At 48.3% G+C, this 22,339-nt stretch overlaps 1 protein-coding gene across 2 annotated transcripts; it reads left to right on the forward strand.

Annotated features, from left to right (window-relative positions):
* The first annotated feature begins 2,292 nt into the window (after positions 1-2,292).
* Positions 2,293-21,250, forward strand: RAC1 (Rac family small GTPase 1). Of its 2 annotated transcripts, XM_043915345.1 has the most exons (7): positions 2,293-2,555; positions 11,213-11,284; positions 12,732-12,792; positions 13,649-13,766; positions 18,533-18,595; positions 19,300-19,459; positions 19,644-21,250. In XM_043915345.1, the coding sequence occupies exons 2-7, from the start codon at positions 11,254-11,256 to the stop codon at positions 19,772-19,774; spliced, it is 564 nt and encodes a 187-aa protein (XP_043771280.1). In that variant the 5' UTR covers positions 2,293-2,555; positions 11,213-11,253; the 3' UTR covers positions 19,775-21,250. The 2 variants fall into 2 exon arrangements, with proteins under 2 accessions (XP_043771280.1, XP_043771279.1); XM_043915344.1 differs by lacking the exon at positions 12,732-12,792 and having other exon boundaries at positions 2,295-2,555.
* The last annotated feature ends 1,089 nt before the right edge of the window (positions 21,251-22,339 follow it).

Below are 22,339 nucleotides of genomic sequence, written 5' to 3' on the forward strand. Positions count from 1 at the left end.
TACTGAAATCCCCACCAGATGGAAGAAGTTAAGTACATGCTGCCCACAAGCACGCAGACCCCAGACCAGTTGGAACCAGAAGGTTGCTGATGCTGCTTCTCCATGACGTCACCACCAACCAATCAGAAGAATGTCCACGAGCTGGTCTCGCCCTGCTCTTTGAACGCTGTGACTCCTCACTACCCGCTCCGGGGTGGCTCCCTTTGCCTTGCAAAGCAGTAAAAGTTACACTTTCCCACTTCACCTAAAACTGTCACCGTGTTTCTATGCGGCACTGGTGAACAGAGGCCAGGTTTCGGCCACACTCCGAACCCTGAGCACAAAGGGCCTGAAATCCTGTCAAATGTTTCTCTGGTTCATTTCTTATCGGTCCATTATGCAACAACAGCACTGAAATGTTTATTCAGTTCAATTATTCACCTGAGGCTCCACCCTTTCACTTGCTCCCAGTCTAAAGATAAGAAGGTAATTACACTTAGTTGTTGAAGTTTGTCATAGATTCCCTGGATATTTCTATCAGTAAAGGGGCCACAGTCAACTCAACTGTCCTGGAAACCTCAACTCCTCTTCAAGAGGGAGCTTAATGAACAAAGAAGAGACGCCCTTTGCTTGGGGAACATGTTTATTTTGAAATAATACAAAACAAAAATGCTTTTAAAAAACCTTATATTGAAAAGGTCTGATGTCAGAAAAATTGTTCTAATACTGAACAACAGAATGAATTATAGTAAGAGAAGGCCTACAAGATGAACACATCCTTGGAAATAACTCCCTTGGACGATCCATTATCAAAGAGGGTAAGAGAAGTGTGAACTGGTTATCACCTTGCAAGAGGACAAGGCAGCAACATATATCAAAGCTTTAAAAAACATTCACCTGGGTCTTCCCTAGTGGGAAGACTCTGTACTCCCAATGCAGGGGGCTGGGTTTGATCCCTGGTAGGGGAAGTGGATCCCACAAGCCGCAACTAAGACTCTGCAAGCCGCAACTTAGACTCAGCCCAACCAAATAAATAAATAAATAAATTTAAAATATTAAAAAAAATTCACCTCTATTAGCCCAGTAATTCCATTTTTTGGGGAATGCAGTCTAAAGAAACAAAGCCATAGAAAGTCTTGTACAAACACGTTCATTCCACCATTCATTATCAAATAAGGACAACTGGGCTGTCCCATAGCAGACAAATTGGTTAAATTAAGGCACAGGAAGGCAGAGGATTCTATGAGAAGGAAACAACAACCTACTCCAGTATTCTTGCCTGCGAAATCCCATGGACAGAGGAGCCTGGTGGACTACTATCCATGGGGTGGAAAAAGTCAGGCATGATTTAGGGACTGAAGCAAACAGCCACAGGCACATATGCATAAAGGAATGAAAAGCAAGCAGCCATGAAAAATGTTCTAACAATGATTCACTATGACTTCCCAATTTTGCTTAAAACATGTTCCTTGCCTATATATAGATGTAATTAGGAAGAAATATACCAAAATATTCTCACTTTAACAGTGTGCTAACAGGTCATTATCTCCAGAACTTGGTGCAAAGCAGTAGTAAATAGTAAACGCTCAAGGCATGAAAAGTAATTATTAGAAAATGTACATGCAAGGGAGGAAAGTTCAACATATTTTTGGCTTAATGAATATTAGTTATCTTTGACTAATGGAATGGTGTATGGTCTTCTTTATATTACTAGATTCCAAATTTTCTAGGACCTTGTCATCACCTAAGTTACAGGGATCACATAATAAACGGATTTGATTCCCTGATGGCTCAGGTAATAAAGAATCTGCCTGCAATGCAGGAGCCCTGGGTTCAATCCTTGGGTCGGGAAGATCCCCTGGAAAAAGGAATGGCTGCCCACTCCAGTATTCTTGCCTGGAGAATTCCACGGACAGAGGAGCCTGGCGGGCTACTATCCATGGAGTCGCAAACAATCAGACACTACTAAGCGACTAACACTTTCACCGCCCCTCAGACGGCCTCCCACAAGAGATGGTCGGAGGCTGGAGGAACCGGCTTCTGGAAGACAGGGTCCTCCTGGTAGAACCTGGGCAGGTGGCGCGGGGCGGGGTCAGGACCGTAACCCGAGCGCACAAAGATGGCGGCAGGCCCACCCCACCCCCGAGCCCCGCGGCCGGCGGCCGGAGCCGAGCATTGCCGAGCGTTGCCGAACGCTCCCGAGCGTCCCCCGAAGCCCAGAGGAGTCCGGGAGCCGCGCGGGCGGGAGCGGCCCCGCCCCGGAGCCTGGGAGCGGCGGCGCCGGCGCGGGGGAGGGGAGGCCGGATGTGAGTGGAGCGGCCATTTCCTGTTTCTCTGCAGTTTTCCCCAGCTTTGGGTGGTGGCTGCTGCTGGGCTCCGGCGTTCCGTCGGCGGAGGGCGAGGCGGCGTGGACAGCGGCCCCGGCACCCCGCGCCTTGCCGCCCGCAGCCGCGCGCCCGCCCGCCCGCCTCTCCCCGAGCTCGCCGCCTTTCTCCTTAGCGCCCGGCCGCCGCCGCCGCCGCGGCCCAGCGAGCGGCCCAGATGCAGGCCATCAAGTGTGTGGTGGTGGGAGACGGGTGAGTGCGCGCGCCGGGCCCGGGGTCGAGTGCCGGGTGCTGGGGCCGGGCGGCGGGCGGGCGCCGCGGGCTCGCTTGGGGCCCGGCCGGGCCTCTCCCGGGCCAGGGGCGCGGGGCGGGGGGCGCGAGCCGCCACCCTCCTCAGGACCGGGCGGCGCGGGCCTGGTTCCGGCTCTTTTTTTTTTTTTTTGGTGGGGGAGGGAGGGAATCGGCGATCGGCGGCGGGAGGGAAAGTGAACTCCACCCTCCCGTTTTCTCCCGGGCCCGCTGACCGCCCGGCAGAACTCGCCCGGCGCCGCCACCCACCCTCATTTGCCTGAAGATTGGGTGGGTTCAGGGAGTTGCCTTTCTTTAAAAAAAAAAAGAAAAAATAGAATCCTCTCTTGGTTTTCCCATTAACCTCTCGAGCTGCATTGAGACCTTCCGTGGGTCCCGGCGGTCTCTGGTCGGTCGTATTGGAGGAGTCTTTGCACGCACGGGCTGGTGTGGGGACCCTCAACTGATTTACTGGGGGTGCCTTGCTCTGGTACTTAGACACTTTTCTGAATTTTTAAAAAGTGACTGTTGGCTATTAAGGTGGAGAAACTTTTAGGATTTCTAGCTGCGAGGAGCTGGGTGTGATTAAGACTGTTCCTTTCTCTGAACGTGATGGGATCATTAAAAAAAAAAAAGAAAAATTGGTCTCTGCTTCATGCATTAGGTATGGGATGTCGCAGAACAGGCTCCCTGAGCCGGGCTGCCCTGTGACTCAAGGCATTTCTTTTCATTACTGTCTTTGGTGGATCCAGGCCCTCGAGGAAGACAAGACTTGTCTTATGCAGTTTTTTTTTCTCCCCTTGAAACAAGAATCTCAGTGTGATCGGAGCAAAATTGTGCGTCTCCTCATTGCTAGAGTAGAGCGTTAACAGGGAGGCTGCTAGAGTTAATACCAGTTGCAACAAAGTCAGAATACAACTGGCACCTATTTGGAGTCTTGTAAAGTTGAGGGGAGAGTTGTGGACAATGTTCCTCAAACTTGTCATTAGGGTCGATGGTGCTTTTATGCCTCTGGAGGAATTTAGGAGATCTCGGTTTCTTAAGATCGTTGTAAATTAGACATTTGAATTTGTTTCTGTATCTAATTCAGATCCTTGGACACAATCGGACAACTGATTTTTTTTTTTTTTAAAAGATGCCCTCTGTATGGTTTGTCAGGCTCACAAATGTGAAAGATTATTAACACTTCATGCTTCTGTCGAGATAATCAGAAATTGTAAGTTTCTACTTAGAAATATGTATGGTGCTTGTTCTTTTTTTAACCCATTGAAAGAAAGCTTTAATTTTGTGGGGGTGGGGGTGGGGAGGATGTTCAGTTAATTGGTTTAAGGGTGAAATCACTAAATTCATTTAAATGAAGTTTTGATCCTTCTGCTCCTGAAGTATAACATATGTCATTGCCTCAGGAACATTGTAAATGATCTGGATTTCCTTTAAAAGTTAAAAAATGCAGGATCAGTAATTCATGCCAGTTTTTTAAAAAGTCAAATCGCTGATAATCCATTATCTAATCCTAGAATATAATCTTATTTTAAAGAGTTAAAAATACAAGCACGGGATATAGTCAGTTTACTCAATCATAGGTACAGATTGTGGACCTCTGCTGTTTGCATCAGCGTGTTTATCTGGTCTAATACTTGTTGAATGCCTCCTGTGGGATCAAATCCCCACCTCACCACTTGGGGGGAAACCCTGAGCAGATCACACCCAAGACAGGTGCCTCGAGGGGAATCGTTTGGATTCAACCAGGTGCTGGAGGTGCCCGGCCCCTCCCGAGTGCTTAGTGAGTGCCCGATGTCAGTGTTTCTTGATTATCATTGCTGTTTTTATTACCCTGAGGTACTGCTATGCTCTGTGAAGAGTGTTAGGCATAAAACACAGTGGCCTTGAGTTTTCCGTCAGTTTTTGAAAAGAATTATTTTTGTTTGTGCTGGGTCTTCTGTTGCAGTGAGGGCTTTTCTCTAGTTTTGGGGGAATTACTCTCCAGTTGGGGTGCTCGGGTTCGAGTAGTGGCTTCTCGAGAACGCAGGCTCAGTAGTTGTGGCTTAGTTACTGCGCAGCATGTGGGATCTTCCTAGACCAGGGATCGAACCGTGTCCTCTGCACTGGCAGGCGGATTCTTTACCTCTGAGCTGCCAGGGAAACCCCCTCTGTCAGTTTTTTAATACTGTGTTTGAACATTGATGTTGACATTAGAAGTGAAATGCACCTTTATGAAAAAAACCTTGAGCTGTGTTGTCATTACTTTAAATTAGGGGTGAACATAGGGCGAATATTGCTTCAGTGAGCAATCTAGATAATACTTTTTCCACCAAAAATATTTTTCTTTCTGCTTTTGTCTGAATAAAATATATTCCTTGCAGGAATATTTTGTTAAAAAAACTGTCAAAGCTGTAAAGTGCAGGTCTAAATTTTGTGAGGGGAAGAAGTTGCTTAATGTTGTGGAATTTCAGGCAATTGGGGCAGTTTAAACAGGGAAGGCAAACTCGTTGAGGTTCCACAAATTGCAAGCTTCCTTATTTTAAAAATATTCTTGGGAATTATGGTTAAAGGCTATGTTCTAACTGTATTATAATTAGCACCAATTAACCTATATTCTTCTAATGGATTATTTTCTATACAGCAATCCAGTTGGTATTGAGTATAAAATGTGAGATAAGTTTTGATACTTTTTAATTCTGTTAATTCTTCTGTGAAGCCTGATTCTGTCCTTCTGAACACAGGTTTTGTGACTCTAATTTGGGGGACCTCTGTCCCCCAATTTTCTCTCAGCTTTACTTGGGTGAGACAGCATCTCATATTCAAATATCTATGAACTTTTAATTGTGTTTTTTTTTTTGACTGCTTGATTTGGGGCTGGAGGTGAGTGACTTAACCCCTCCCCCCATTTTATTCCAGATGCTAGAGGTCTCTGCAGCCCAGTGTCTAATTTAGACATTGCTGTCCAGGAATTTTTTTAGTTGAGCTTGATAAATGCCTTCCATGATGTCATCTTGATAGGAATGTACACTGCTGGTTCCTGCCCACTTCGTTGAACAAGCAGCCATGGCATGATCCAGGAGTTTGTTTCAGCTCTTCGTGAATTGGCTTTGTGTGTTTTTATCCCAAACTTATGTTTAGTATTTGATCTTTTTTTTTTTTTTAGTATTTGATCTTGGTTGGTACAATTATATTGTATTATCATTTTTTTAAAAAAAATTTCAGATGATAATTAATGCCAGCTAAATGTTTGGGGTTAGGTTCAGTGGAGGAGTGTCAGGAGCCCGTTTTGAGAAACCTTAAAGCTACCATTTACACTCTTGTCTTTTGCATTAGTCAGCTGATGTCTGTACTCTGTCACCTCTGCATCACCAGGAAGCTCTAACTTAAAATTGTAGTCTTCCTACAAAGGGGGTGTTTCACCAGGAATCCTGCTCCCAGGGCAGTTAGCACATATCACCAGATGGAACTTTTTCCTCCAACTTCTTAATATGAAAAATGTCAAACATGGAAAAGTTGAAAGAATAATGAGTTGAACACTCACATACAAAAAAAAACACACTCACATACCTACCACTTAGACTCTGTAATCAACAGTGTGCTCTATTTGCTGTATCTCATGGGAAGTTGTTCCCATTTGGGGGCAATAGTTTAAGAGGATTTGATAACAGAAGTTGATTTTGGAAGGAGAATGGGGGTAATACGCAGATATAAATTCCTGATTTTGAACTCTGCATCTTTAGCTGACACGTGTAATACGCTACCCCAGGGTTAGGCTAGATGGTTCTAGGACATTGTTTAGTAATGGCTGCTTCAGATTCAAACTCTGTCAGAGGTGGCGTCTTCAGCCTTGAGTGCTCTAGTAACTTCAGTGTTCAGCATCTGAACTTTTGGGAGTCTCCCACGGTGATAACAACTGGCTTTCTGTTAGTTGGTTGGGATGTCTCCTGTTGGTGGCAGGACATCAGGGGCATTGCAGCTAGGGTTTTGCATTTTGGTAGCACTAAATTGCTCTATTAATTCATACAATTTTTAAGCTTACTCTCTGGGTAATTATACATTTAGGATTAGTGTTAAGAGTCCCCAAATCCCATTTCTCAGCATAAATCGAGGACTTTGATTCAGGGTCTTTCGTTAATGCAATAAGTATTAATATATTATATATTTGATACTTACAGGTCACGTTCCATCCTGTTCTGTTAATTTGTTCTTAAGATCCTAGGTATTCTTAGGGATCGGGGGATTGGAAGGTGGTGAAAAGGAACAAACTTCCTGTTATAAATAAGTGCTAGGGATGAAATGTAGCAAATAATTAACACTGCTGTACTTAATAGATGAAAGTTCTTGAGAGAATAAATCCTAAGAGTTTCCATCAAAAGGAAAAAATTTTCTATTTCTTTTATGCTGGCTCATTAAGAGATGATGGATGTTCCCTAAACCTACTGTGGTAATCATTTCCTGATTAAACACCTTAAACTTACATGGTGCTGTGTGTCAATTACACCTCAGTAAAACTGGGGGAAAAGAGCTAGATACTTCAGGCAGCAATACAGGCTCCTTATTTAGGTTTACAGTAGTCATTGGAGAAATCTGGTTTTTCTGTCCTACTGAGAGAACAGTGGGTTTTTTGTTTTTTTTTTTAATGCAATGCAGAATCTTCTTGTTTTTCAGTTTCCTGGATTTTTTTTTTTTTTGGGGGGGGGGGGCGCTGTTCCAGGCAGCATGTGGGGATCTTAGTTCCCGGATCAGGGATGGAACTTGTGCCACCTGGCAGTGGAAGCCAAGTCCTAACCACTGGACTGCCAGGGATAGTCCATCCTTATTTTAATGGGAGGAAATTGCCAGTGTTTCCGGATTTATTGATTTCACGTGCTTATATGTGCTCAGTTCCTGTTAGATTAAAATGTTGTGGTGATTTGCTGTTACTTAGAACCTGGAAATAAGTATGTTCTATCTACCTTGTCAACTTTCTAACCAGTAAAAGAGCTAGTAGCAGTTGTGATTGTTTATCACAAATAAGTAAAATACTCCTTAAATTTCAGAAGCGTGCTTATGTGAATGTTCTCCCAGTAGACTCATGCCCCCTTTCTAGAGTTACAGCATTTTTCAAAGATAAAAAAGAAAAAGAGGGGGAGAAAAAAGATTAAAAACTGAGTGAACTGAGCAGTTACATGTATAAAATTGGAAATTCCAAAGTAAATAGTATCTTCAAGAAATTCCGCAGCAGCATCAAGTGAAAGGCTAACCAGACGCCGTTTCCATTCTTCCTGTGGGAGAAGCGTGACTTTGTCTAGAGCCGCTGTTGACTGTGGCCTGGAGCTTGTAGCATTTATTTGTGGAGTGTGTTTGGAAGGAATGAACAAACACTAATGGGAGGTAAATAACCCTTTTCTTTCTCTTTTTCTCTGTTTTTAAAATTAAGTAAACATTTAAATCAAAAGTTGGACATGTACTTATTTAAAAGTCAGAACTTTATACTTTACTAATTTTCTTAGAGAACGCATGTCTATATCTAACGGATGATTGGTGATAAAATTTCCAATCACTATCAGGTGATACCAGTACCTTTCGAAAGATGAAGCCTCAGCTGAAGATCCAGTTTCAGGAAAGGAGATTTTGGCATATTTAAAACAGTTGGTGTTTGTAGTAATGGCTTTGTTCCTCATACATAGGAGAGCCTTAGGAGGGATCTAGAAGTGAAACTGTGATGCTTTTAACGCCACATTTAAAACCTTCAGAGCTGCTTCCCTGTGACATTAGGAGGTGATGACTATTAACATTTTTACACAACAGCACTTGCAGTTCTGAAAAGATAATCAGTCTTCACAGCCTTACAGTGCGCTCTCTTCCTCAGCTACCACTGCAGCCCTGGCCGAGCCGTGTTTATCCTGCCTCCTGTCCCAGTAGCTGTCTGAACAGCCCGCTCCTCCGTACCCTGAAACCCCCGCCGTGGTCCAGGCCACAGCATCAGTTCCTGGAACAGCGCGGCAGCTGCTTCCTTCTTTCTGCCCCCAGTCTCAGCCTCTTCAGTCCTCTTCCCACACTGCCCAGAGAGGCTGCTTCTGAAAATGCAAATCTAATGATTTCTTGGCAACTAAAAATCTTCTGTCACTTCCCAAGTAGGATCAAGTTCCAGGTCTTGAGAAGAAATGACAACCTCCTCAGACTTCCCTTTGCTACTTCCCCCTTCTTTCTTCATCCTGCAGTTTTGCTGGCCTTCTTGCAGTTCTGGGCCTCCCTACATGCTGTTGCTTTTATCTAGAATGTTCCTCCCTTCCGTGTCCCACTCAGTGATGTTGCAGCCTCCTCTGCCCCCAAGACAAGGCTAGATCCCTGTGTTGTACATTTCCAGAACATCTTTAACAACACTCATCACACCTGAAATGTTATGTAATGGACACGTGTCTCATTTTTTAGCTTACTAAAACTGCATAAGTTCCATGAGATCCTGCTCATGACAGTATCTTTAGCACCTAGTATACTTGCTGGCATACCATGCAGTTTGTTGGTGTAGACTGAAATTGATCAGTGCTCACAATAGTTTTGGGATGAAGTTGGTAGTTTTGCATCCATGTTACAGTTGAGAAAACCAAGGCATAAGGAAGTTGAAACTTAAAAAACTCAGCCAGTAAGTGGTAGAGTTGCCTGTGGATCACACATCCGGGCAGTGACTTTGAATCTCAGACTCCTACTCATTCAGGTTCTTTTTTTATTTTTTTAATGTTCTAAGCTTTTAACAAAATGTATGGCTAGTGACTCATTTCTGTTTAGAAAGCCTTTAGGAGTTGGACGGCAGCCCCTGATGAGGTCATGTTTGACTGTGAGGTCTTTGGGGTGGGGAGTTCCAGCTTTTGTTAAGCCTTAATAATGTCATGAGTGAAGCAAGTATTGGCAGGACCGCCTGGGCCTGTAATCTGCCCTTGTTGAGAGGTTTTTGCCTTAAGCTAAGAGTGTAAGGAAAATAGAAAGGCACTTAACTTCTTTATGGTTGTCCTAACTGATAGTTGGTCGAGATTGAACAGCAGTCTTAGGACTCCTGCGCTCCAGTGTATCATGTGACCTTGGTGAGCCACAGAGGGCAGGGAGCTGGGCCTGTGAGGAGCACTTGTTTGGGGAGTGAGGCCCGGGACTCAGAAGCCCCCAGAGCCACCGTGGGAGTGGTGTGCCATTTGGAGGCTGTGTCGGCTAGGTGTCTGCATTGGCTCAGTGGTAAAGAATCCGCCTGCAGTGCGGGAGCCGACGGGTTTGATCCCTGGGTCTGGAAGATCCTCTGGAGAAGGCAGTGGCACCCCACTCCAGTGTTCTTGCCTGGAGAATCCCATGGATCGAGAAGCCTGGTGGGCTACAGTCCATGGGGTCGCAAGAGTCAGACACGACTGAGCAACTTGGCGTGCACGCACCTGTTGGCTAATCGTGCAGTGATCAACTTAATGTTTAGGTGATTTTGTTGTTCAGTTGCTAAGTTGTGTCCTACTCTTTTGCAACCCCATGGACTGTAGCCTGCCAGGCTCCTGTCCGTGGGATTTCCCAGGCAAGGATACTGGAGTGGGTTGCCATTCCCTCCTTCAGAAAGCCTCCCCGACCGGGTGATACCCCGCTCAAGTGGTTGGGAGCCTTTCCTCACTGCCCTGGTGCCCTGTACCGGCTTGCAGTTATGTGTGGGAGGCCCTCCTGTGTTCCTACGTTTTTCTTGCTAGTTCTCTTCACAGCTGTTTGGGAGATTTACTCCACTGTCCCTGAGCTGTTCTTTAATCTGTCTGGAACATAGTGTGTTAACTGCTTGCTCCAAAAGTTTATGGTGAGATTTGAGGGTGGGGGTGGGGAGGAGGCACAGGAAGGCAGATGAATTGGCCGGCCGGCCGGCAGTGTTGTGTGGTTTGGGTGACTAAGCGCTCTCTTTAGAGACCTGGCCTCTCGGATGGCCGGAGGGAAGGCTTGAGGGAGGCGGCAGGGTTTGAGCCGCCCCTCGAGGCAGCAGACTTTGCAACAGGGGACTTTTGAGAGGAGAGCTGTGTCTGCCTGTTAGTATTCATCGGAATAACTTGAGGGTAGATTTGCAGATTCTTGATGAAAGCCTTCTAGAGGTGTTCGCAGAGGAGACTTGTTTATTTTTTATTTTTTCATTTTATTTATTTTTTTATTTTATCGATTTATTTGGCTGCACCAGGTCTTTGTTTCAGCACGCAGGATCGTTAGTTGTGTCATGTGAACTCGCAGCTGCAGCGTCTGGGATCTAGTTCTCTGACCAGGGATCGAACCCAGGCCCTCTGCAGTGGCAGCACTGAGTCTTAGCCACTGGACCACCAGGGAAATCCCACGACTTCCCGTTTAAAAGTACCCTCTTCTTGAACCTTGTGCTTACCAGCAACTGTTTTCTCAACAACCAGTGCAAACACCTAGAACTGAAACAGTGTGAAGCCTCCGGACTCTGCCTTTCTGAGTAATTCTAGTTTGTTTGCTTTAAATTTCAGGATAAAAATAGTATTAAATAAAAGGTCATAGAAACTGTTTTCTTTAACACTTTAATATTTGATGTATACTTCCTGAATTTTCTGTAAGTTATTTTCACTGAATAATGAGAGCCAGGATTGCACTTAGGTTGACTACGGAACTTACACCATTTTTTTTTCTTGTCTCTATAGAGCTGTGGGTAAGACTTGCCTCCTGATCAGTTACACTACCAATGCATTTCCTGGAGAATACATCCCCACTGTGTAAGTATCCTGAGTTAACCCGGGTTAACTTGTCAGTGATGTGTGGGTTTTTTTGGATTCCATTGACCTTTGTTCTGCTCTGCCTTTCTAAATCCTTAAGTGAAGAGAGGTGGTTAATTTTCCTCTCAGTCACTGAGGTCTAATTATAAGTTATGTGGACTTGTAAAAAAAGAACTTTATCTTTTTTTAATATAGTTTCTGCATGATGAGAAAGCACACAGCTTTCCTAATTGATTTTCAGATATTTAGGAAATGAAAGTTAAACCAACTTTGAAGTTCAGAGACTGGATAGTCTTAAGAGTTTCAGATAAGTGGCTTTCTGTGTAAAGGGTCAAGGAACTGGCACAAAAAGGTCCATTATGTTTTAATTGGCCTTTTCTGGCGAGCAATCCAACGGTTACATGTCATTGTTGACTTTTTGGGCTTTGGAATTGAAACCAGGGTGTGTGTGGCTGTGTGTGGGGTATGGCTGTATATGGGGGTGTGGCTGTGGGGGTGTGGCTGTGTGGTGGGTGTAGGCTGAGGGGACGGATGGGCACATCAGCTGCTGAGCTGCTGGGTCCCTTTTTGGCAGCAGACTGGGCAGGGGGGAGCGATGGACAAGGGCCTCTCTGCTGGTGGTTACCAGGGAGCTTCCGAGGCTCCGCCCTGGGCGGGATCCTCACCGCCCATCCACTCGGTCCCCACGCTGCTCACCTCCTGGAGCCCTGCACTCACACCCGAGCGTCCTGTGTGTGTGTGGGTGTAAGTGGAATCACACTGTCCAGGATTTGTGGTGGGGACTTCCCTCATCTCTGTGTGTAAGTAGAGCTGTTGATGACTCGGAGGTCCCATGGTGGGCCTGACTCTGCTCACTTGCAAACAGTGCAGTGCAGACATCATTGCACACGTCTTTGTGCACACGTGATAGATTGTTGGAGGAGCTATGGCAAATCAGAAGAAATGGGATGTTTTAAGTTTCAATAGATGCTACACGGTTGCTATTCCCAATGCTGTCACTTTGAGCAGTGGTGACGGAAACAGCCCTTTGCTACCTATTGTGGTGAACACGGGCTGAAAACGGTGACCGCGGCATTTGCATTTCTGGTCACCGGTGAGGTTGAAACCTTGTGAGCGTTTCCTGTCCCTGCCGCAGTCTTCTGTGAACTGCCTGTCAAAATCCCTTGCTTATTTCCCACTGGAAATTCTCTGTCCTGGTGGAACTTCTGTGTGTGAAAAATACTTACCCCTCTGTCTCTCACTTGTCTTTGAACTCATGATATCCTCTGCCTTTTTATGTAAATATGCCATTCTCCCTCTTCCTGAGTTTAGTGTCTTACTAAAAAATATTCCCTAGTCCCCCCCCCCCCCCCCCCCAGGGTTTTTAGCACTCTAGCTTTTATCTTTCATTCACTCGGAGTTTATTTTTTGGTATGGCATGAGGCAAGCACCTGATTCTCTTTTGCAGATTCTTATACCATTTTTGTACCAATGATTGAAGAATCTTTCCCCTTCTCACTGAAGCAAAGGTACAGCATATGAGACCTTTTCTGTATGAAAGCTGGTTTGGTCATGAACTTGTATAAATCACACTGCAACCTACTCAGACCGTGACTCTGCTGTCACAGCGTAGTAAGATCCTAAGCTTTGGTCTTAAGCGTGTGAAAATCAGTCCTGGGACTTGCCTTTAAAGGCTGGTGTGTTGCGTTCTGCCCGGCACCTGCCCCGGTCTCCCTTGAGTGCCGGGTGTCAGTGAAGCACTCCACAGCACTCAGCGTGATTTTTTCACGTCCTCCTCCTCTCTCCCTGTCAGCTGGTCAGCTTTCTGGGCTTCCTCCTCTTATTAGGCAACTCATTTGTGTAGCCGCCTCAGATTAAACACACGTGTGAACTCACTTTGCAAACATTACCCAGTAGCTTCTCGGATCTGATTTGCTCTGTGTCACCCTGCACACAGGTCCTAGGGTGGATTACCGAGGCTCAGCTGGGGACCAGCCTCCACCCAGGGGCGGGGGTGCAGGGGGTGTTCTGGAAACACGGCCCTGCCGCCCTGCTGGGCGCCCCTAGCTGGGGGCGACTCAGGTGTGCGCGGAAAACCCAGCCCGTGGGGCTTGGAAGGGGGACTCGTATACCTGCCTGTCTTCCTGGGGAGAGACCTCACTGTCCTCTTCATCATGGGCAGGCAGGGTTCTGAAGCCGCCAGAGACCTGTTCTGGTTAAATTCAGTGGCTCGTGCATGTGTCTCCGTGGTGCCCGCACACCCCAGCTCCCCCGTCCCTCCACTGGGCGCCTGCCGGCGGGGCTGGCTGGCCCGCCCGCCGCGCTCAGCCCCAGGGGTGCCTGGCTCCTCGGCCGGAGGTTAACCGTTTTCCCTCTGTTCCACAGCTTTGACAACTACTCTGCCAATGTCATGGTGGATGGAAAACCCGTGAATCTGGGCTTGTGGGACACAGCCGGACAAGAAGATTATGACCGATTACGCCCCCTGTCCTACCCGCAGACAGTAAGGAGCCTGACTGATTTTAGAGTGCCCTTTACACGTCCTGACGGTTTCATCAATTCTTGCCACCTCTCGATTTGCCTATATTGCTGTCTTTTGGGTATGCCGAGTAATAACAAATAACATTGAATTACTTCAGTAGTGAGTATCTGCCTAGATGCAAACCAGGAGTTTGTCTGCTTGTTTTTCCGTTTTGCGCATCCTCAGTATTGACCCTGGTGCTGTTCATTTACGTTCTTCCGTGTAGTTTAAGCACAGCCATGCGAAATAGGTGCAGTTTTGTTTTGGCAAAACTGCTTTAAGAACAGTTAGTTTCCTGGCTAGTTTGCTTTCTGACTGTTCTGTGCTGCAGACGCAAATTAAGCAGCGAAGACGAGGCTTCTTTAGATCAAGTTAGTAACTAATCCAGTCGATTTAATACTGTTTTTCTATTAGATATATTTTTGCAGCTTTAGAACCTAAATCTTCTTAAGGAGGTGGAAGTTTCAGTTTTATAATGTGTCTGCTGTGTCCAGTCCGACAGCCGTTAGCTTGGGCTTGCCTCCACATCAGCCAACCAGCGGCCTCTATACCGGCTACTTACAGTTAGGCCAGTGGTCCGAAGCCACTTTTCTCTAAATAAGCAGTTGTCTTACTTGTGCTATTTCCTTCTTGTCACTCGTCTCTCCTTTATGTTAAAAGTGTTTAAGACAGCTTTGTGACTAACTGGCCGGGGCAGTTTGCACAGAGGCCGTTGAGCGAATTCCTGGGTTTCAGATCCCGCCCTCCGCTGTGTGACGGGGCAGGTGTCTTCACCTTAAATCTTGCACTGCTCCTTCTCAGGCTGGGGTGAGGTTGTTTAGGTGGAGCTCTTAGGACAGTCCCGGGTGTGTGTCTGCCATTGGGTTCCTCCCTGTGTTTGTGCTGGTGTAGCTGGGGGCTCCCTCGGGTCCAAGGTGCCTTCAGATGAGGGAAGCTGCAGGACGCAGTCTTTGGGGGGCTCAGGGTCAGGGAGACGTCCCTCAGAGGGCCGGCCTCCGCCCCGAGACTGATTTAATTATCCCTTGTTCTGAGGGGTGAGTGTGAGTGAAAAGAATGAATTCATTCTAGTCTGCCCAAAGCTTGTTTTTTTGTGTTTGAAATATGGCTATTTCCAAGCAGAAGTCATTGTCTTTTCCGTTTGTTTTTCTGCTAGAGGAGTTGTCAAGGACAGTTTCTTCAAGCTGTAGGTTTTTGCTGATTGTCCTTTATCTGAGTTCCGGGAACAGTGGTCAGCAAAGATCAAAACCATAAACTGGGAGGCTTGAATTGGCTGGCTTTTCAGGTAATCTGTGGGTAAAAGTGAACTGTGATTATCTGTTAAAAATCAGCCAATTAAAAAAAAAAATCAGCCAATAATCACCAAAAAGTTTGAATTCTTCAGTATGTTTAGGGAAGTACTCTATACCAAGTGGCTCCTTGCTGAGTCCAGATTTCAGTGGGATTTGCATTGAGTGGTAGTGTAGGCTTCTTGGCTGGTTTAGTTGCTAAACTAAACTCTTGCGACCTGCTAAACTAGACTCTTGCGACCGCATGGACTACATAGCCTGCCAGGCTCCTCCATCCATGGAGTGGTTGCCATTTCCTTCTCCAGGGGTAGAGTAGGATCCTCAATCAACTGGATCTGTCTGGAAGGTGGCAGGTCACTTCTGAGAAAGGAGAACTGCCTCCTGTGACTCAGGAGGCCCAGGGCCGGGTGTGGCCTGTTTCTCGGAGGCAGTCACTCGCAGTGAGTCCAAGGTGATCTGGCAAGATTCCCAGTCTGTGCTGAGCGCACTAGATCCGTGACCGATGGAATCAAGCTGCAGTGAGTGGGGCCTGAAATCCAAGCCGGTGTTGTCCTCCTGGGGCCGGGACTCAGACCTCTCACCTCCGCCTGGGGAGGGCGGTGGACCACTTCTTTCAATGCCTGCACCACAGCGTGTGACCCGCCTGCCTAGGAGCCTGGGGGCGAGCCCCCAGCTGGTTGTTACAGCCCGGCCTGCCTGACTCCTGAGGATGAGCGGGTTGTGTTGGTTACTGAGGGGGAGCCGCTGAGTGCTGAGATACTGGGGCCTGAAAGGTCTCCTTCCTTTGGGCTGGTGTCCTCCCAGGGGGAGCTGGCCCTGGAAGTGGCAGCTGGCACTGGATTTCGTCTCGGCAAAGAGAAACCCCTGAACTTGGTACTAAATGGCACCCGGTCTCTGGTGTGGCTGTCCGTTCTGTAGGCCTGTCTCTGGCTTATCCTCGACTCTGCCATGACCCACTCGGAAGGGCCAGCGGGACACTTGAGCCTTAGTTGTCTGATGCGCTGGGCTTTCCTCCAGCTGTGTTTGGGTTGCAGGCAGAAAAAGGAAGGGGGAAGGAGCAGGCGGATGGCGGCGTGTTAACTAATGTAGGACGGAAAGAGTCTCTCTCCCGCATCAGAAAGATGTTCTGAAGAGTGGGAAAGGGTAGGGCAGATGTGGCAGAGGGTGTTTTGACGCCAAGTGTTCGGGGCCGACCCCGTGAGTCTCCACGTCATTGCAAAGCTTTGGCATCACGTCCAGGCCTTGCGAGGACCCGGATTCAGAAGGAGCCTGTAGAGTAAATCAGGGTAGTGAGAGAAACTGACCTTTGCTCTAGATTGTAAATCGGAGAAGCCTAGGGGAGATGAAATTACAATAGTTGTCTCAGCTGCCTTTCTCTTGATTCGAGAATTCCAGATTCTTTGTTGCTGGAGAGCAAGTCTTTCCGTTTTTTTTTTTGTTTTTTTTTTAAGAAAAAGTCTTTCCGTTTTTATGGGAACAGAGGAGCGGGTTGAAAGCATGGTGATAAACACTGGCTGCGTGGTCACTTCCGGGCAGGCCCCCACGTGCTCGGGACCTCAGCGCTGTTCTTTCAGGAGAGCAGGTCCCTGGGTTCGAGCCGCACCCTGTGAGGTTGCATCCCTCAGACCCGGCCACCTTTTGGAATAGTGTCCTGGCCGGAGGCCTGCTGTACAGATGGGCGCTTCTCCTGCTGGTTTCAGCTGGGCTTGTGTCTGAGACCTTGGCCTGGGAGCTTCGAGGGTGTGCGGTCGCTGGTGGGCGCCCTTGTTGAGGGGAGGATGCCCCTTTCACACTGAGCAGAAGCTGTGGGCTTGGTGGGCACCGTGCCAGTTCTGTTGGGAAGGAGCCTGTCTGTGCCCCCCACCAGGATTTCCTGCCCTGGGTCTCCACGTCTCTGACCTTCCCGAGCACCTCCTTGTGCCCCGTGGGCCAGGGCGACGGAACAGTTCAGTGGCGCCTGGCGTCACGGGTGCGCTGCATGTGCTTTGGGTCCCTTGGGAGGGTCGAGACAGGATTCAGATGAAGGCTAGGTAACGGGTTATATTGGCTTTCTTCTCGCCTTTTACTAAACTCAAACAAAGTTCTCATGCATTACTAGGTTGGAGAAACGTATGGTAAGGAAATACCTTCCAGGGGCAAAGACAAGCCGATTGCCGTATGTAAAACTCTCGCTCGACCTCAGTTTCAAGCCTTCCTGTTGTCTGGGCCCCCTTAGTTTCCCTAGGATTCCCTGGTGAGCCTCCCACTGCCTGAGCGCTTTGTATCGATCTACTCACGGCGGGGGTCTGCGGGCCAGCCCACCTTCTGGCTGCGCCTCCTGCCCCTCCCGAGGGCCAGGCGGGGTGTCGTGCAGGCCCCCCGCGGCTCACGCAGCCGCAGCGCTTGGCGGGGGCGGGACTCTCCCCTCGGTGGGCGCTCCTTCCTTCCTCCCGCTTCAGTGTCCGGTGCGGGGCTTGAGGGGCGCAGCTGCCTGCTGGGGAGCTCACCCGTCCCTGCTTGGGGTGTCGTGATCAGCCCGGGTGTCGGTGATTCTCGGACACGCTCGTGCATGCGCTCGCCTTTCAGTGTCGATGATGAGAGGCTGTGGTGGGATGTTCTTCCTTCCCTTTCAGGTGCAAGAGATCAACTGGATGGAAAGGAGGTGTTAGCATGGGGACTGTGTCCATTCACCATGTAGCATAGTTTTCCAGGGAAAAGTTTCATAAACCGAGCATCTTAGAAACTCTTAGGCATTTAGGCAGACACTTAAATTTCACTTTTTGGGGAGCCATGCCATGCAACATGTGGGATCTTCGTTCCCTGACCGGGGATCAGACCTGTGCCCCCTCCAGTGGGCGTGTGGAGTGCCAGGACCGTCCAAGTTCCGGCCTTTCCGTGATTCCCTGCCGGTCCTCCAGAGGGGAACCTCTTGGTGCTGGGCTCGGACGGCAGTTCTGTAAGAAGCAGTTTAACTAGAACCCTGTGACCTTGTGAAAATGTACTTAACATTCTGATAGGGAGCTTAGTGAAAAGCGTACCATTTGTAGATAATTTTTTTTTTAATAGAAATATTGGCATAGGACCCTGACTCTTGACCTTGTCCCTGTGTAGTAACTGAGCATCATGTTAATTCCGGTTGGAGTGGGAAGGGTGGGAAAGAGGCCTCCGGGAGTCTGAACTGGATGTCGCTCTGATCTGGTTGGATCCAGTCCGATCCAGTCTACATCTGAATTGGATGTAGCCTGAGTAACTCTGAGCGTGTTCTGTCCCCCACTCCCCTTCTCCTTGGTGACAGGCGCTTCACGCGCTGTTCTGGCCTGGGGGGCCTGGCTGCACTGAGGGTGCCGGGGGCAGGCCCACGCCACGGCCGCTGTGTGCCGCGCGTGCCCTGGGCTTGCAGTTTGCCCCCAGCCGCACGTAGAAACGAAGCGCCTTCCTCCCTGTTGACTCTTCTCAAAACCTCCTTGTGTTTTCTTTTTATAGGATGTATTCTTAATTTGCTTTTCTCTTGTGAGTCCTGCATCATTTGAAAATGTTCGTGCAAAGGTAAGTGGGATTTTTTAGGAAAATATTGTTACATAATGTCAGTCTTGGGAAGAAATATTAAAAAATAAAATACCATTTACTGATAGAAACGTTCAGTTACTTAATTCTACTGCTTAGGCAGGTTTTGATATAGGTAATAGGTTTTTTAGGTGTCCGCCTTGAGCACGCAGCGTGCTGAAGACTCGGGGTCTGACTGAGAAGCGCTGTGTTCCTTGTGACAGTAATGAAGCGCTTTGGTGTAATAAAAACGAGGACCACACTTCATGCTCGGCCATGTTTCATGAACTGAGGAAGTCCGGGGTGGGGGTGTGAGGCCCTTCAGCTGGGCCCAGGGCCCTGTCTGGTGGGGGTCACAGTGGCAGAGCTGAGGCCTGGAGGGGGATAATTCTGTGCTCATCCTTTGAATGCGGTGGGTGGTGGTGTTTGCGATGACTTAGGAACTCCGCGGGTTTTACCGCAAACCAGGTGGCCGGGGGCGGTCCTCTCCCCTCTCGCGCTGAGAAGTAGAGCTGTCCGGGGGGTCGTGGGTCCTGAGTCTCAGGCTGCTCGTCCCGCGACAGCCAGGCGGTGGTCCTGGAGGGGGTGAGCCGGTGGAGGGGCTGCGGTGACCCAGGGGTGGTGGGCACGGGTGGGCCCCCACGCGGGTAGCTCAGACGAGGGGTGCCTAAAGGAGAGTGGTGACTCGGCTCCGTCTCCGCGCCTAGTGGTACCCTGAAGTGCGACACCACTGTCCCAACACACCCATCATCCTGGTGGGGACGAAACTTGACCTGAGGGACGATAAAGACACGATTGAGAAGCTGAAGGAGAAGAAGCTGACGCCCATCACCTACCCGCAGGGCTTGGCCATGGCCAAGGAGATCGGTATGAGACCCCCATCATCACGCGTGCGTTCCCATTTTCATTTTCGGGGTGGAGGCTGGAGTCCCACCTGGGGAAGACCCACCTGCCTTCGGGGGCCGACCCCGCCAAGCGGGGCCCTCCGTGCTCCGGCCAGGGTGGGGGAGCCACCGCGTCCCGATCAGAGGGTGAGGCTGTGTTCCCACAGGTGCCGTCAAATACCTGGAGTGCTCGGCGCTCACGCAGCGAGGCCTCAAGACAGTGTTTGATGAAGCGATCCGGGCGGTTCTCTGCCCGCCCCCCGTCAAGAAGAGGAAGAGAAAGTGCCTGCTCTTGTGAACGTCTGCCCCCCACCGTCCGCCCCCAGGACCCTTTGTATGCTTTGCTCAAACGTGGAGCCTTCGCACTCAATGCCAAGTTTTTGTTACAGATTAGTTTTTCCATAAAACCGTTTTGAACCAATCAGTAATTTCTAGGTTTTGTTTGTTTAAAGTGTAAGAGTTCAAACTTTCACATTCTATTAAAGTTCAGCCCTAAAATGACAAGCTTCCTTAAAGCCTTATTTTTCAAAGCCCCTATTCTTGCTCAGAGTTGCCAAAACACTTTGTGAACTAAGTTGCATTGTTGGGCTGAGAACACTGAGCGCTGAGCTGTGGAGAGACCTTTGTCTGCAAGAGACTAGCTTTGGAGGCAGGAGGTGCAGACCCTCGCTGACGAGTTTCAGGCGGGAAGAGCGCGCACAGCCTCCTTCCTGAAACGCTGCACCTGACGAGTCACGATGTCGCAGCCCACGCTCCCTACCTGACACTGTACTGTACGTCAGCGCACGGGCCTAACAGCTCACTCTTTGGATCAGTCTTTTTGATTTTGTAGTGAGATTTTTTAAAACGAGTTAGTGTTTTAGCTCTTGTGAGATTCTGAACAGAACTCAGTGCTCCCTGCAATGAAGTGTTCTGTCCGTGGGTGCCCTGGGGTGGAGTGTGTGGGACGCTTGTCATCAAAGGATGGAGACAGTATTTTGACAAAATGTGGAGATTAATTTACACTACATTGTACACATAATCATTAAAACTGTTAAAAGCACCACGGGTAGAGGTTTTAAAAGGTTAATTTCTGTCAAATGCGGTAGATAAAGAAAGGTCGGTATTATCAGTGAGTGTTTTCTTCAGCTTTTCCTTTTCCTAAACCTGCCCACCCCTTCTGAAATTGGGCATTTAATCCATCTTGACCTGGTCATCCTCATAGTTGCTAACTTAGTGTTTTTCTTATAGAGCCCATTCTTAATGAGCAATATGCCTCCTTGTATTATAAAATCTTTCTGAATATGCATTAGAAAATTTTTTTGTAGCTTAGTAAAAGTGCACTCCTGTTTTCATGTTGCTTTACTCAAAGCTAATAAGTGCTTTCCTTAGTTTTCTAGTAAACTAGGTGTAAAAATCATGTGTTGCAGCTTTATGGTTTTTGAGATACTTCAGATATTCCTAAACTGTAAGCCTCAGCGTCACTGGCCAGATGACCGACGCCGCACCGTGACTAACGACTGACCCCTCCTGCCTCACCGCGTGCAGACGCTTCTGTCCTTGCCCTAACTGTGCTCCCTGGGGTCTGTGAGGTTCCGTCAGCCCCGTGCTTGTGCTAACCAAGTTCTGTACAACGTACCCACTGGCAAGAATACGAGCTTGGACCTTTCAACCACTAGAACAAAATTTTTTAAATTGACAGTTGCAGAATTGTGGAGTGTTTTTACATTGATCTTTTGCTAACGCGATTAGCAGTATGTTTTGCATGTATGACTTAATAAATCCTTGAATCATATGATCGGTAATACTGGAGTTCTTGAGAGCGTGGGGAACCACCGTCTGGATCTGCCTGCCTCACTGTAAAATCCTGGGTTGTTGGAGACAGTTGTGTTTTCATGCTGGGGGACAGGGAGTGGTCCCTCCATGGGGAGAAGATGGAGGAGCCAGTAGACAAGGGGTGTTGAGGGATGTTTGGTTTCGGAGCTGGTGAAGGCCGGCGAGACTCAGGTGATATCCACACGGGGATGCGTGTGGCAGCGTCTCAGGCCAGAGCTCTGGGCTGAAGGTGCTGGTGGTGAAGCGGGCTGGCAGCTGGGTAAGGTGGAGGCTGACAGACTGTCAGATCCTTCCTGGAGTCTGAACTTTGATTGATGGTTATCAACAGTGCATGTTAGAAGCAATTTTCTTTATTCTTTTTTTAATCAAAGATAGATAATGTAGTTTAAGGACCACATCTAAAGGTTTGCTACAAAACAGTAGTCTTTCCTTTTCACACCCTCCCCAGAGGGGTGTATTTTGAGTTCTTTTAAGTAATTCTTGGTACTTCAGACTCCACAGTATGTCTAAAACATATGCTTTTCTCTCTTACTTACTAGGTCACTAGTTTATCATAAAAGGATGTAACTCGGGAACAACCAGAGGGAACAGGCCTTAGCGGGCAGGTATGGGGAAGGGCTGGGCTCGTGGCTCTCCCACCTCCACAGGTCCTCCGACGGGAAGCGCTCCAGAGCCGGCCCCGTGGGGTTTCCCCGAGGCTTCAGTTCACTCGCTGGCCACTGGTGACGGCCGGCGCCTCCCCTCCCCTCCCCTCCCCAGGGCTCAGGTTAAAGCGCGCGCTCTTCCTGTTGCCTGTGTGTCTGGTTCTCGCCGTCACCGTGACACTCCCACCCTCAGGACACCTCTCCTGCTCCTTCCGTACAGGCCTGCTGGCGTCTGCGCAGCCCCGGCCACAGCCACGCTCACCCGGGCAGTAACAGGACCTGCCCTTCTTGCAGTTGTGGTTTCTTTCAGGATAGTAATTTACCTTGTTTTCTGTGTACTTGATAATTTAACATTGATCTCTCCATCTGTTATCTGGATCTTTCAAGACATTTCATCAGTTTTC

Source organism: Cervus elaphus, chromosome 10, assembly GCF_910594005.1.
Source record: "Cervus elaphus chromosome 10, mCerEla1.1, whole genome shotgun sequence".
Classification (NCBI taxonomy): Eukaryota; Metazoa; Chordata; class Mammalia; order Artiodactyla; family Cervidae; genus Cervus; species Cervus elaphus.